Source organism: Rhipicephalus microplus, chromosome 1 (assembly GCF_043290135.1).
Source record: "Rhipicephalus microplus isolate Deutch F79 chromosome 1, USDA_Rmic, whole genome shotgun sequence".
Classification (NCBI taxonomy): Eukaryota; Metazoa; Arthropoda; class Arachnida; order Ixodida; family Ixodidae; genus Rhipicephalus; species Rhipicephalus microplus.
In genome coordinates, this window is record NC_134700.1 from 198028416 (window position 1) to 198044636 (window position 16221).

The window sequence follows — 16221 nt, forward strand, 5'->3', positions numbered from 1 at the left end:
AATTCTGCAGCTTCCAAGTGCTGTAAAAAATAACTGAAATACAGCATGCATGATGAATGTAATATTGACAGTCACGGAGAAATGAAAGAACACGACACAACTTGACCCTCAAAAAAAAGAAAGAAAGAAAGAAAGATAAAGGAAATAAAGAAAAAATAGAAACAATAGAAGAAACGACGAAAGAAAGGCACCCCTTGATGAGTTGTGGCGTCAGAGAGAGAGAGAGAGATAAAGATGCAAGGAAAGGCAGGGAGGTTAACCAGACACACATCCGGTTTGCTACCCTGCACTGGGGAAGGGATAAAGGGGAGAAAAGAGGTTGCAGAAAGATGAGAAGGTACACACAATCACGAGCACACTCGGGGAGCTCACACAGTCTACAGGCGGTCGCTCAGGTTTGTTGACTTTAGGTAAAGTAGCAGTGCTTTAGTTGCTTTCTGCGCAACTGAGACAGATGCCCAAGGTCCTAGTATCTTCTGCACACAAAATGGTCCGGGGTCAAGTTGATTCAAAGCCATCCGGAGCAGGCATCGCTGTGTGTCGTAGCAAGCGCAGCTGCACAGGACGTGTTCGATGATCTCTTCAGCTCCGCAGTAGTCGCATGTAGGAGTGTCTGCCATACCAATGCGAAAGGAGTACACCTTTGTAAATGCAACACCCAACCAAAGGCGGTATAACAGTGTCGCATCGGAGCGGGAAAGTTGTGATGGTAGCTTTAGCTTGAGCGAAGGATCCAGTTAACAAAATTGACACCTTTGGAAGCTGGTAGACAGCCATAACGTGTGTGTGAGATCTCGAGCCAGCAGGTAAAGTTGTCTTGCTGCATCATTCCTTGATAGAGGAATCGGGACTACACGGGTTTCTTCATGGGATGAGCGGGCGGCATCATCGGCTAATTGATTTCCGGTAATACCGATATGTCCAGGCAGCCATTGATATCGTGCCCTCGTGCTAGAGCTTCATGATGGCAATGTCTTAGTTCTTGTACCAATTGGTCATGACTTCTCCTACGCATGGCAGACTGCAAACTCTGAAGCGCTGCCTTTGAATCACAGAATACTGGACGTTCTTGAACGAGATATTGTAAAGCAGCCCTTATAGCAGCAAGCTCTGATGCCGTAGATGTAGTCATATGCGACAACTTAAACTTGATTGTCGTTGCTCCAGCCGGAATTACAGCGGCACCTGATGAGCTGCTGGACGAGACAGACCCATCAGTGTATATCTGCGTTCGGTCTAAGTACAACTCATGTAATAATAGCAGTGTTGCTTGCTTCAATGCCAAACTGGAGCGATTGCTTTTCTTTTTGATTCCCGGAATTTCTAGACGTACTTGCGGCATGTCGAGGCACCACAAAGGACATGCCATTCTCGCAGCTGGCATATATCCTGATGGAATGGTGTTTAGGTGCTTGGCTATGACGTCTGAAAACGTAGCACGTGGTCTTCCGGAAGGTAGAAGGGCCAAGTGGTGGTCGGGGACACGGCTAGCATGTCGAATGTGCGCTCTGAGGCAATACACAACTCTATATGTCCTGACCGGATGGTCTTTGGCAAGCATGATTGTGGCATAAGTAGAAGCGCATCGGGGAAGTCCTAGGCAGATACGCAGTGTCTGACCCTGCAAACTCTCCAATGAATGAGTATTCGATTTGCAAGTGTTAGTCAGTACCGGCAAGCTGTAGCGCAATAGACCCAGAAATAGGGCCCTGTACAGCTGTAGCATGGAGGCCACAGAAGTTCCCCAAGCTTTCCCACACAAGAATTTCATTATATGCACAATAGATAGCAGTCTCTTCTTCAAGTACGCACAATGTGGGCTCCACGAAAGGCTTCTGTCGATTATTATGCCCAGGAAACGATGCGTCCATGCATATTTGACACTCTTCCCATTGATGTAAACAGGGTATGGCGTTATTGGTTTGCGTGTAAACGCCATCAACGCGCACTTCACAGTTGATATACTTAGGCCTTGTTTCTGAAGGTAGGCTGTTGTGAGGGTTGCTGCCCGCTGTATTCGTGCACGCACCTGAGGGCGAGTAACTGCAGCACTCCAGAGGAAAATATCATCGGCGTATATGGATAGGCACACCGACTTTGGCAGAACCTTCACCAGACCGTCAGAGATTGCGCAACATCAAAGCTGCTAATGGTGTTGCTTTAACGCATCCGATTTCCCACACATTTGGACCGACGCGATACCGAGGTGCTGCACTAGGCCGCCGTTGACATCGGCATGTTTTCATTTTTTTTTTTGTCTGTAAGCTCAGATTTTGCTACCGTGGCGTCTCGCACCTATCACCCCTACAGTGGAGAGGGTAAGAGTTGCCAAGGAAAAGCCAAAGGTTCTGAATAAGCGTAGGAACATCGTGGCTCTCGGATTCAGCTGAGCGAAAATTCCTGCTACGCGTGAAAATCAGGTAAGCCACGGGGCCTTTATCTGTGGTTGCTGTATATTTTTCGATCCTATATATATATATTGTATTGCATACGACAGATGTTCTTCAGCATATCAGTGGAAGAGTGTGCCTTTGGGTAATTTGGTCGATAGAAGTTGAAGAAAATGACTTTGAGCAACTAGAAACACTTAGAAATTTAGTACAGAATGATGCGTAGCTGTAATTTTGGTAATAGTGCAAAGTGTTCAATGAAAGTTTGAGATTTTACCTCGAGATTGGTATTTTTAAACTGAGTTTACTGCAAAAAGCCAAGTATTTAAACGTAGTTAAAACAACAAATCCTAAAAAATACGGTCATAAGATGGTACAGGACTTTTCACCTATAATTTTTAGTGTAAAAGATAGCAGACTCGAAACGATCGACAAATTATAACTCCAAACCAGCATTCTAGAAAAGAGAAGGGCAATATTTGAAATGGCAATAGTATTTTTTATTGATGCAACTTCATTAGTTTTTTTTATGTTGTTGCATGGACAAACCTGTTAAAAGAGGATGACCGATTTCGAGCGAAACTATACACGCCTTGAAAATTCACTGTGATTCCAACACTTGCTATTTGCTTTCTCCCAAACATGCAGGGAAATAAAAGGGGGGGGGAGGGGTGGTTAGTATAGTGGAGGGAAACTTTCAGGCCTACTTACACCGATCATTCTTTCGACTTCTCTTTGAAAGAATATATTTTCAGTTACAATGCTGACGTTCTGCGTCCTGGTGCTGGCAACTGCCAATTATGGTGAGTCTGTGGCGTCTATCAGCATGGTTACTTTCAGTTTACGAATATTTTGCCACGACAAGAACATACGCAGGCTAATCTGGGTTATTTCCTTTCAGTAAAAAAGCTATAGGCCTACACTCCAGACAGAGAAAGAAGGGTTAATGCCGTACGCATTAAGTGATTTGATAAGCCATGCGAATATTCGGTCTTACCAAAAACAGCGCGGTAAGCGTTGTCAAAAGGCACACGTGCTGTTCTGAGCGCATGAAACGGCCTTTCAGGTCACTGCTGTTTTGTTTTGGAGTAGATGTCCGCATAGGTCACAAAAGGCTAAACATAAGGCCATAATAAATACTTCTGTTCTGTTTATATATATTCGTACGTGTAGGCATGTAGAGAAAGATATGTTAACAAACTATTTGCGCAGCACAACAATATAATCTAGATGACGATCCAGATGCCTATTGACAAAGCGACTGACTGACGTTTTCATTTGTATTACCGAACTTCGCTTGATCACCCTGTTAATTGCCGCGCAGTGACAACGTATTATCGTATAGAAACCTGTTTGTCACCATATTACGCTCATATTACTCAATAACTTCTTATATTTAACAAGAAAAAATGCACAACAAAGCACGCGTTGAGAGAGAGATAACGGTAAAAAAAAGCAAGAACGTCCCCAAAACAGTATCAGAAGCTGGCTATATTGAAGGATAAAGAACAACAACTGAGAACGCAGGGAAGTTAGCAAGGATTAGGGCCGGTTGGCTACCCTACGTTGGGAGCATCGGAAAGGAGAGCATGAAAAAGAGAGAGCAGAAACTTGTCAGTAGGTCAAAGAGAAGAATAGTTTTTGAACAGAGTTCATTAAAGCGCATGCCAATGCAAGAGCACTTCACTTTATTCATTTCTATATTGCACTCCCCAGAGCACAAGTTCATTGTGCCGCAATTTACAACATAAGCAGCGGTGAACAGCAGCATGCTGAATTTTCTTCGCGGTCATAACATTTATATTTAAATAACATGCACTATTGATAACCTCATCTCTTGCGTATCCCCAAACAGCATTTTCATCACGCGTCAGTGATGCGAATGCTTTCGTGGACACCATCTTCAAGGAGAAAGTGCCACCACTCGTGAGGGAATCGCGGCAGCTTTACCCGTACGCAACGCTCGGGGACTTCAGCTTCAAGGTATAGTCCTTGTTGTCCTTGTTGTCCTTGTTGACTGGTTAATTATCTCTCTCACTTTTACGGCGCCCCTGAATCATATCGAGCTATTGGAATGCGAAATCTCAGATATAATTATCTTTCGTTTCGCTATCTTGCACGACTTGGTTCATTTGTTGCCGTATTCAGACTACGTGTGCTACGTACAAACCCTAGGTGAGGATCGTTAACGGAAACGCAAGCAGCATAACTAGCTTGTTCAGACTTTGTTGTATTTAGCGTAAATTACATTACATAAACTTTGATGCACACTACTTAAGCGATCGTTACGTACGACCATTGAGCAAAGCAGTTTTGGTTTTCGATTTCCGTTAGAGGGCTTCTCGCCTACCCAGATTCTGTGTCTTTATGCGCGTCTTTGACTCTCAAGCGGTAGCGTGTATTTGCTGTTGTACAGTTGGCTTACCGGACTATAGAGGGCAGACGCACCGTGCGTTACAAGACAGATTTAGCTGCGCGTCCGCAGCAGTCGTACGGATGCGGCCTGTCATTGCAAATTGCTATCGACAATCATTCAGAGTGATGATTGGCACGTCGTAAAAGATGTATCGTACCGAAAAGATAAATGCCACCCTACGTGGTCGCTATAGCTGCGCAAGCGGACGATACAGTAGATGCGACTGCAGTCTGACCACTGCTTTGCTCTACAATATACTCGCTATATCTTATGCGTGATGTACCCGTTCGGTACCTATTACGCTTTTGAACTTTCGGATTCATCTTCATGACCGAAATAATTTAAAAACTAGTTTTTCATGGTCAAGCCAGCTCTTATACACGTCGTCAAAGAAGATTCCCTGGCTGCCATCGTAATCGCCTGTAGCGTATGGTAAATAGGCGGGGCACCCCAAATGTGCACAGGAAATGACATAAGCCTTTGTACTCCGGCGCCTTGGTCCAGAAAGGAAGCATTTGTTCTCACCCCTGAAAATGTTTATGGAAATTTGCATGAGCAGAAAGCAAACAAATGGCCAATACCTATAAAATTTCACCACCTATTCACAAAGTAGAATACGCACTTCGTGTAAGACAGCAGCGAATACCACAGCCAAGGATCAGAGGCACGTACGAACTGCTGCTAAGTATTTCAGCTGATTGATGAGCCAGTTCGCCACATTATCAATGACGAGGATGCTGCCGAGAAAAATTTATAAAAGGCGTTACTGAACACCGGCAAATAAATAAGTGACATCACAGGCTTTGTATGTTTCTTCCTTATTGCATAACTGCGAACTTCTCAGAAGTTGATGTCTTCAACGTTATGCGGTTCCTTCCCCCAATCATTTCCTTTTTCGTATAATGCTGACATCAAGACGTCAAGGGGTCCTTGTTATCATAAAAAGAAATCTTGTGCTTAAGGACGCAAATTTGCAACTGACGGGGCCCCTACTCATCTCCTGAAGCTTCGCTCGAAAGCTATTCACTTGCTTCTGTAGTTAATCACAATATCAGATATAAGTCCTGTTAACAGAACTTCAACTGAAATTGCTCGGTAGGTCACGATTAAGTACGAAGCGTTCATTGCTTATTTCCGCTCAGTTTACCTAATGCTGTTTCCGTATGTTGTACTAATTAGCAACATCAATGGATTATTATATATTAGGTCACGGGCTCAAATTTCGGCTATGGCGGCTACATTTTCGATGGAGGCTTAAATGTTTCAGGCCCGTCTGCCTATATTCAGGTATATGTTAAAGATTCAGGTACACATAGTTTTGGAACGCAAAATCCTAAAAATCATGATCGATATTAGAATTGTTATTGCAATATTCGAAAAAAAACACAGTCACGGTACCACAGCGTTATTGTGTTTCACTTGAGAGCCGACCCACGATTACACTTATGAAGTGTCTGAAGTGAATGTTTTTCTTGTGCGACACGTACCTGGCAGTTGCACAAGGACCGGTTCACCAGAGACCTGATGGTGAACATGACACATGGCAAGGTCAGAGGCCTGGACGATGCCTTGCAGAGAGAGGGAGACTGCCGGGCGCCCTTCTTTCGCGGTGGACTGAGCGTCATCGTTTGTAACCTCACCATGCGAGGACTCAACATTGCCTTCACTTCGCTGGTAAGTTGCTTCGGTCTCGCGATGTGTTGAGCCACAATAACGGGAGTCTTCGTTCAGTGGATGGTGCATTGTGCAATACTGACGGAACAGAAGAAAGAAACACATGCATACACACCGAGTCACATACTCTTGAGTACAGGGCTCCGACTTATGCCTCTTCCCAACTCCTTTCATTCCAACGTGCGCTGCGACGACAAGGTTAGAAAATTTAGGTAGATGAAGCGAAGTGAGTTGGAAATGAACAGTGTCATTTAAGTTAACCAGCCTCGTGGCAACACTCATGAAACGGGCTACGTGGGTTACCTAATGCACACAGTCAAGCAGTAGTTCTCAGCAGGATGCGTTAGGCAAATAATTATATTGAAACTAATAAATTCACTTCAAACTTTGTTACTCATGTACTCAGGTGCACGAACCTTCACACGTTCGTGTTTTGTTTGGTTGTTGAAAAGTTTTATTATGACTAGCGTTTAATTGGATCCAGAAGTCAGCTGTCGTCGTCGAGCAGCCTATAGTACACGCCAAATCGCGGGCGAAATAGACACACAAAACGAAGGTCTTACGAGTAAGGGGATTGCCTCACGTCCCCTCAGCAGCCATGAATCACTGTTTATTAGTGAACAAACTCCGATATAAGTGGAAGGAGGTCTTAAACATATATTTTAACTGGCAAGTCAATGGCATTTCCTCCTCAAAGCGTATGCACACAAATTTGCACAAATACGCGTGCATCGCAGAGTGACGTCATGAACCGGACAGCTGGGAATGCCCCCTGTGTAGAGCATTGAAGATCGTATTATGGGGTCTATTTCTTCAGTCGCAGTAGCAATCCCCTGGTGTGGTTTGGTTGTCTTGACGGGGTATTTCCAGTAAGTTAAGCTGCATCTTAGTATAGAGTCAAACCATGATATATTCTAACCTCCGTGGACGCTGCTGATTAGACAATCTAATCACTTTGCTCAACCCGAAACGCAGGTAACCAGGGACCCCCAGTTCACTAACTGGAAGAGCATTTGGGTGAGCGTAGATGTGACGGACAGCATTGTTCATCTCGAAGCCAAAGCTCCTGTCGGTGAGGGCTACGGAGAAGTGCGCGCGTTCGTAATCAAGGACATGCAGCTCGACGTGACCTACGACAGCAACCTGAGTCTCAACCCGGGAAGCAGCGAGAAGTTCAAGGAGGAAATCTCGGCCAAAGTCAAGGAAGAGCTACGGAAAATTTTCACCCAATATGTGTCACTTGTTCGCCAAGTTTTCAGATCTATTCGCGTCCGCTGAGGCATAACCTAATGGTCATTGCGAAGGAAGACATCGTTAAGGTCATTACTTTCGCAATACAGCGTCAAGTAACAAGACCAGACTAAAGAGGGGGCACATGAGTGGCTAACATGCCCGCTTGTTATTGTGTTCTTGTGTGCTGCCGCTACATTACAAGATGAATGTTCACTAACTTGCACAAATCACTGTGTTACATGTCATTAAACATGAATAATGTGATCTTTCAGTGATTACATGTAGCAAGTAGTCTTTTCTTTTCCTGGGTGGTGGTGGTGGTGGTGGTGGTGTTGCAACAGGCGGGGTTAGCCTGACCTAAATGACCGGATTTCACCTGAACATCTCCTGAATAATAGGAGTCACTCACCAAGTCACACGGCACAGTGTCTCGCAGAAAAGGTTGCAAAGAGGTTGTCACAAGCGCTGGACAGTTGAAGATGTCATTTTTTCAGAAGGGCCCACGGCAACGAGAAGGAGCGTGTAACGGGTTCTGATGACTTCTTTTTTTTCCCTGTGCAGGCTTGCTGCTTTTGTTTCCTGTGTAAAAAAAACTCAGATTTATTCGCACGACCATAGTGTGTACCGATGTCTAGTTTATCCAATCAATTCAAAGCCACTTCAAGATTTGTGTGAGAAAACACCCTGGGTCGTTCGAAGTGGAAGCCTGCCTTGATCTACGTGCTAAACAGCGAAAAAAAAAGGTTCCGCGTTTGTAAAGTACAAAAGCAAACAAACTATATGTTGAAACATTCGTGATGCGTTGTTGTGTGCCCGTGTATAGGTGTTGCGGCAGCTGCGGCCTCGCAGAAGTCACGCAGAGCTAAGTATATTTCATCTCTAGTTGCCAAAACCTGGGCAGGATCACAGCAAGCCTTTGGTAGTGGATGGTTCAATGCTGGTTGCATAAGCTTGGGAGAAGTTTGTGTTGGTCGACTATGTATTTGTTAATGTTAAAACAGCTATAGGCAAAAAAACAAAACTCACGCGCAAGTCCCGTCGTCGTCTTTTGTGGCGTGTGCATGCTTTTACGCCTCAAGCCCTTTTAGCCTGCACCAGCTTGCGCGTAGCGCTCTATAGTTTCTCCAGTCGGCACCAGAGTGCGTGGAGTGGCTGCGGACGCCCAACTAGAAGTCTCCATAATAGAGAATGTTACTGCTGGGGACCCCATGCCACTTTGGTATGTGCACTCTTTTGAGCTCATTTGTACTCCCAGCCAAAACATGCGAAAGGAATAAAGGAACTTACGCATAAGCAAAGCACTTTGGGGCCCCTGCACGACAGCTTTGTAATAAAGCCATTATAATGTATGTACCCAAAAGTGTGGCGTACTCAAGCTTATGCTTTCTCATGTTCTTTCCCAGTGGGTGGTTGGCCAAGAAAAGAACGCTGCAAAAGCAGAAAATAAAGCAGGGAGCTTGGCGCCTCTAACTCTTGGTGCACCACTGACTATACATCTCTAATTCTCCGTGCGCGTCTCCGGGAGCTCGTAGTGTGACCGCAAGTAACAGTCGCGCGATGGGTTCAGAAGAGTTTATCGGTGATGCGGGCGATGACACGTGCGATGTCGCCTGGTGTAAAGGCGCTGACGATGTTGTCGTGGGACTCGCAGATGGGTCTCGCGATGAGGCATCACCGGGAGCGGCCACGTGCCCGGTCGTTACTCCTGAGGAGGCGGTGCGTACGTAAACGAAAAGTTCAGGATACGGGCGGCGTTTGCATGGAAGGCTTCCCAGAATCGAAGGGCACCAAGAAGGTGGTTGACTGGCCAGCTGAGCGGGGCCACGGCTGTTGCGAGGGGCGTGTTTTGCGTCGGACGCAAAACTCGGCCATTTATTATAAGCAATTATATGTGGGGTTTAATGTCCCAAAACCACCATAGGATTATGAGAGACACCATAGTGGAGGGACCCGGAAATTTCAACCACCTGGGCTTGTTTAACGTATAAGCAATCGTATCGCGCGGTAGGAAACGTACGCGGCACGTTGTATGACTGATGACCGTTGAGAGCATAAACAAACTAACCTTCGAGAAATACACTGAATGACACGCCCTCACCAATGGTGCTGAGTAGCTGCGATCAAGGGAAAGGTATCTAAATTACTAAATGATATCCTAGACACCGTTCACTTGTAGTGTATTACTCAAACTAAAATGAATTTAGCAGATTAGATAGATAGATAGATAGATAGATAGATAGATAGATAGATAGATAGATAGATAGATAGATAGATAGATAGATAGATAGATAGATAGATAGATAGATAGATAGATAGATAGATAGATAGATAGATACATAGATAGATAGATAGATAGATAGATAGATAGATAGATAGATAGATAGATAGATAGATAGATAGATAGATAGATAGATAGATAGATAGATAGATAGATAGATAGATAGATAGATGAACTCAACGACTTTTTGCATAGTCGGGATATTCACTGCAAATATACTGGATAAGTATTGGGTCAACGCGTCCGATTTAATGCACGTTTCGTCTAATGCGATGCCAAGGTGCTGCTTTAGAGCGGTATAGGCACGGGTGCACTCTTTGTATCTCAGCAAGCTGACGTCGTGAAACTTCGTCCAAGAGATGCGCTTAGCGATACCGCTGACAGTGGAGGAGGTAAAAGTTGGCAGGGAAGAGTAAAAGTCCAAGAACGAGACTTCAGCATCCGTACACGGAACGTGGTGGTGGTCTGGTTCAGTTGAGCAAAACTTTTTGCTACGAGTGGTGGTCAGGTGCGTTCCAGCTTTTTCACGTTTTATTCGATGCCTCTTTGGGGAGCTTACACACGTTTTAAAGTGTAGAGATTCAGTTATCACGAATATGAGTACAACAACTTTCTTTTGGGTAATTCATTCGACATAACTGAAGTGAGTTCCCTTTGGACGTTCAGAGAAATCTAAGCACATATTTCACGTAGTGATGTCACAGCTCTTACTTCGGTAGCCATACAATGTGCTCAGAAAATACTAGATCGTCACAGAAGATTATGCTTATAAAAGGAAGTCACTGCTAAGGATGGAACTCTTGATAGCAGTAACACAGCTAATTCACGGTTAAAAATGTGATCCCGAAATGAATCAGCCGCTGGTAAACTGGAATGATAGACGAAATACCAGAAACAATAACGTCAATACCATCAAAGATGAAATGAAATTTTACAAAGAGGAAGCAAAATATGGAACAATGCGATTCATATTCTGGAAAATATGTCAGTCAAAAAACCTTTCATTTAAAACTGCTCGCGCATACATGTGCCAATTCAAAAGTATTTGATAAGTGAGACTCCTCACTCGAAGATGAGCCACAATTTCGTTGTGTTGGGCTTTCACAAGACGAACCTGGAAAATAGAGGACAAAGGAGGTCGATTACAGGAGGTTATTTTTCCGGCTTCCTTCAAGGCATGTTCCAACGATTGTTTTTTTTTTTCTTGCAGGGAACATATTACAATAATGCTGAAGTTCTGCATCTTGGTACTGGCAACTGTCAGTTATGGTGAGTTTTTGGCGCATATCAAAGTTATTTCTCTTACTTTCCGCTAATATTGCTGTGAAGAATATTATAGTACAGTGGTTAGCTCTGATAGAGATTATTAAAAGTGGAGAAGGTAACCAATTAGTGCACAAATTATCATCAATGAACAAACCGTATACATAAGCCAGACAGAAAGTTTGTTGTCACATGTATGGTCACGGTGACATAACCAAACCTTGAGACAGTTAAGATTTTAAGATTATGTGACCGAAAAAGGATGAGCGAACGTTAATTTTGTCATTTTGTGTGCGTTGTAGTGATTGCGATATAGTGAATGAGAAGACAACTTGCAAATAAATACCCAATAATGTAAACGAGAGGAAAGGCACCAACATGGTTCAATTGATAGAATATCGCACGCATTATTCGAAGGTTGCAGGTTCTTTCCCTGCCGGTCGCTAGTTATTCTTTCGTTCATTTCGCTTTCTTCGCGTCTATATCATATCTACTTCAGTAGACTTGAAACCGTACAATTAGCATCCCCTATTTGTTCTCTGGCTTAATTATATGCTGGTTTTATTCGACGTTGTGTCAAACAAGGAAACAAGCCCTGGCATTGCTCTCCTACCTGGGACCATTAGGTTTTATAAAAAATCTAACTTGATACGTCGTCATAAACGCATGGGAGGTTGGCTGTTCCACGTACACAAATGGTCTTCCCGTTTGTGGTTCATTTATCGCTACAGCAATTGTTTGTACGTGTCGCCGCAGCACGTAAGATCAATCAAAATTGAGTGACAATCTTTTTTTGTCTGAAATTGTATGCGTAAAATTTTTACATGAAAGCATTTATTAGCCAGCTATTTATATAGTACGGCAATACAGTAAAGAATGGTCTTGCCCCAAAGTTTGTGGAGTTTGTTTTGTGTGTGTGTGTGTTCAAAATCAACAAATATGCCTCTTCAGTGCTTGGTGTCGGTTTAATATGTTCCCAATGAAGTGTATATATTTCGCCATTACAAGCACAGGTTACAAAAAAGCGCCCAGTCGGACAAAGAGAGAGAGAGAGAGAGAGAGAGAGAGAGAGAGGAAAGGATAAAAAAAAATACCGGGAGCCACAGCGTGCTTTCCAGTAGGCTACCTTGTATTTGGGAAGGCGAGAAGTGTCCCGAAGTAATGAAAGAAAATGCGAGTCTATGAACACACCAAAGCTATTGAGCACAGTTGAGCTGACGTGAACTCAAGTATGTGTATACACTGTGCTCTGTTCATGTTTGTCCAAGGCGTCCACGACTCCTGGGCTTAGTAAGTCCAATTTATGAAAGTTTTCAAGAGAAACTGCGCTGATTAGCGGCAATCCCAGTGTCCTCCGCAGTCACAACGTTTCACTTTAATGAATATGCAATAACAATAACGCCATCTCTTGCGCACTCCTAACAGTGTCGCCCGGGACCATCACTGAGGTGAACGCTTTCGTGGACACCATCATAAATGAAGATGTACCACTTCTCGTGAAGGAATCACCCCGGCTTTACCCCTACGCGACCATTGAAGACTTCAGTTTCACGGTATAGTTATTGCAAGTGCTGCTGCCGTTCAATGTTGTAGCGTTATCGACGAAAGTGACCTGATCCGGTTAATGCATAACGCATACGGAATAAAGCAGACCTGGCGATCATAGCCGAAGATAACAAAAACATAATGGCCGCCACAGGCCACTTGACATGATCAATGGACACTAGCAGTGATGCTCATATTCAAAAGGTGAAATAACAAAAAATACAAGCAAAGATAAAATGTGTTCCAATTGTAGACTAGTGTCAATACTTCGCGATGCAAAGTGTAGGAGAGAATGCTTTTCATTCTATGTTTACTGTCGAGCGTTGACCCTGTAAAACTTTTCAGAGTTTTAATTGTAACAAATATTTAACAAAGGCCCAGCCATGAACATAAGCCATCTATTTAATCTTAGATCTATTGAAAAATGTGACCTTATACGTATGTGTATATAGTAATAGAATATAGTATTAGATAAAGTATTAGAACCAACCCCTGTACGATATGCACTGATCAAAACCACTTAAGCTGACATGAGAAAGTCCAGAGTGTTAATTGCTCCCCTGCGAGTGGTTAACTTCACTGTGTTAGAGTGAATTATGTAGCTAGAGTGCATTTGAAATACCACTAGTGAAGCCACCACGTTTCTGTGTTTCACTTGAGTGCAAAGCAATCACATCATCTCTGGCGTGTCTGAACATTACGTGCGCCTTGTGCGATGTTTACATGGCAGGTACCCCAAAACCGGGTCACCAACCGTGACCTTACGGTTAACATGACACGTGGCAAGGTCCGAGGCCTAGACACTGCCGTGCAGCGGAAGGAAGACTGTGAGGCACTTTTCCTTCGTAACGGACAGACTATCGTTGTCTGCGACCTTACCATACAGGGAATCGGCATAAACTTCACGTCGCTGGTACGTTGCTCGAGTCACACGCTTTGCTTCTATGCTTTGAAATATAGGAGTCCTTCATACAAGTGGGGCACTCCAAAAAAATTTTGACTACCTGAGGTTCTTTAACGCGAACATGGCAAATGGGCTTCTAGTACTTCACTTTCTTTAAAAAGTGACTCATTCAACTGCTTAAGCAAGTACATTGAGTTCACACTTTGGTATTTGTGCCGACAAGTGTGGTATTTTGTACGCATTCTCTTTTGCCTTGAATTTTTGGACATTCGATTACGGCCCTTGATTTGGTACCTGATAGCGTTCGAGCCATGCCGCGGTGGTCTAGTGGCTAAGGTACTCGGCTGCGGACCCGCAGGTCCCGGGATCAAATCCCGGCTGCGGCGGCTGCATTTCCGATAGAGGCGGAATTGTTGTAGGCCCGTGTGCTCAGATTTGGGCGCACGTTAAAGAACCCCAAGTGGTCTGAATTTACGGAGCCCTCCACTACGGCGCCTCTCATAATCATATGGTAGTTTTGGGGCGTTAAACCCCACATATCAATCAATCTGATTGCGTTCCACTTTGGCGAGAAGCGAACGTCAAACAGTCGGCTTCTGGCTAATCAGGCGAGCCTAATGCGAACCGAACGGAAACCAAACGCGTAGAGTATTTCAACTAAGTTCACATCACCTGTCGTATATACATCACTTAGCTTGAATGAATGCAATCAACGAAATGATAAAGAGACGTGTCGAACAAGTGTAGTGTCTAATCATGTAAAATTTGCTCAACCTACATGAGAACTACAGCTTCGGTAAGCAAGCCATTTTGTATATAATTCAACGCAGGCTAAAGGGGACAACATTGTCGGCGTTTGGAAGACGATCCAAGTGAACGTATCTGTGACGAACGGCACGATTCAGTTCGAAGCCAAAGTTCCCGCAGGTCATCACGGCGGCACTCTGCGCGCGTTCTCCATCAAAGACCTTCAGCTCAACGTCACATACGACAGCAATTTGACCCTCAACGAGGAACGAAGCGAGAAATTCAAGGAAGAAGTCTCGGCTAAAGTCAAAGAAGAGCTAGGTCACATCTTGGCCGAATATGTGTCACTTGTCCGCCGCGCTGTAAATTTGTTCACGTTCCCTAGAACCTAATGTCACAATAAGTGCAATGAGGGAGTTCATTGTTGGACCGAAAATATTTTGAATCGGTGATGGTGTTTGTTGAAGCATGAATTCTTATGAACAAGCCCAAATTTCAGTTTTTCAATGTCAATGAGAAAGCAGTCTTTTTTTTTTTTTGCAGTGAAGGCTTCTTCTATTCATTCTCTTGTTTAACTCACTCAGTGTCTTTGAACGCACAGATTTCGTAGCGCCTGACCAGCTGATCAGTTTACTGAAAAATATCAAAGTTGACTTATAATATATGCTAACATACTGTATGTGTCAATAAAAGCTAAAAAGATGCGTTTCTACACTCTTGACATAACTATACACTACTCATTGAAATGGCAGCAGTGAGTGGTTATGTGCATTGGGATAAAACAGTGCGCTAAACCATTGCAATGTGCCACGTGGAAAACCACTTCTCAATTACTAATCGGTGTGCTACTGATCCAAATTTTTCATTTGTAACAAATCACATACACACACACTGAAACGCACGAGCAGTGTTCACGAAATATCTATCTTTACCAAATTCCCATTAAATGAGACGAAGTCAAGCATAGAACAGTTATTGTTTTTTTTTTCTGCATAGGTTCCAGATGGTAATACCGATATTTCACATTTCTTTCTGCAAGCACCGCTGTCTCAAGACGATCGAGTCCGGACTCTTTCGACTTGATACGACCATGTTTCGCAGACTGTGGCTTGTAGTCGCTTTCATTAAAGTTTTCGCCCTCCGGATCGGCATGGAAGACAGTGCTGCTTGCGATCACTGTGGCAGCGACGAAACGATAGAGCAAACGTTGCGATTACTACTAAACCTGTTAGTGTTAATAATGGTTACCACTTTCATACGTGCCGATTTTGTAAACGGTGATACGTCTATTGGACGTAGGAATTGGACTAAATTTATACTCGTAATGAAGGAAGCAAGACATGCGGTCATTTCTCATAATGCTTTCGTTCACTTGTTGACTTGTTCGTCTTTTTTTTTCTCGTTATCATTTTATACTTCTGATTCCAGCCAAGTGATTTTCTCCATTGCACACTGAGCAATTAGGTTATTCAGGCCGAACACAATGCACTAAAGTCCTTCGTACTATGCACTGCGAACACACCTCAGTGATACGTTTTGTATATATCTATACATTTGGTACTCGTGCTGTTCTGGAATGCTCAGTTTCAATGCATGAAACTGGCCAAAAGTCAGCTTTCTGAGGGCGAATAACTACTTTATATAAACAATTGCGTAAAGTGAAACCGAAGAAGTGACCAACATATACGAGATTCTGCCCTGATACAGAGAATGCATTGCACGATATTGTAAGTCAATCACGAATATGACGACCCACGACGAGCAATGCATA

The 16221-nt window shown here is 43.7% G+C and overlaps 2 protein-coding genes and 1 long non-coding RNA gene across 4 annotated transcripts; 2 read left to right on the top strand and 1 right to left on the bottom strand.

Annotated features, from left to right (window-relative positions):
- Window positions 1–2287: 2287 nt before the first annotated feature.
- Window positions 2288–7988, top strand: LOC119159682 (salivary anticoagulant protein P23). Its single transcript, XM_037412509.2, has 5 exons — window positions 2288–2420; window positions 3133–3193; window positions 4246–4373; window positions 6301–6480; window positions 7456–7988. Exons 2-5 carry the CDS (start codon window positions 3151–3153, stop codon window positions 7756–7758), a joined length of 654 nt encoding a protein of 217 aa, XP_037268406.2. The 5' UTR covers window positions 2288–2420; window positions 3133–3150; the 3' UTR covers window positions 7759–7988.
- On the bottom strand, window positions 6426–9370 carry LOC142803743 (uncharacterized). Of its 2 annotated transcripts, none has more exons than XR_012894260.1 (3): window positions 8740–9370; window positions 8123–8292; window positions 6426–6558 (listed from the first exon to the last, which is right to left on the bottom strand). It is a non-coding gene; the product is annotated as an uncharacterized LOC142803743 (long non-coding RNA). The 2 variants fall into 2 exon arrangements; XR_012894258.1 differs by having other exon boundaries at window positions 9001–9363.
- A 978-nt stretch (window positions 9371–10348) lies between these two features.
- LOC119159683 (salivary anticoagulant protein P23) lies at window positions 10349–15162 on the top strand. Its single transcript, XM_037412511.2, has 5 exons — window positions 10349–10499; window positions 11202–11260; window positions 12680–12807; window positions 13530–13712; window positions 14534–15162. The coding sequence occupies exons 2-5, from the start codon at window positions 11218–11220 to the stop codon at window positions 14840–14842; spliced, it is 663 nt and encodes a 220-aa protein (XP_037268408.2). The 5' UTR covers window positions 10349–10499; window positions 11202–11217; the 3' UTR covers window positions 14843–15162.
- Window positions 15163–16221: the final 1059 nt, after the last annotated feature.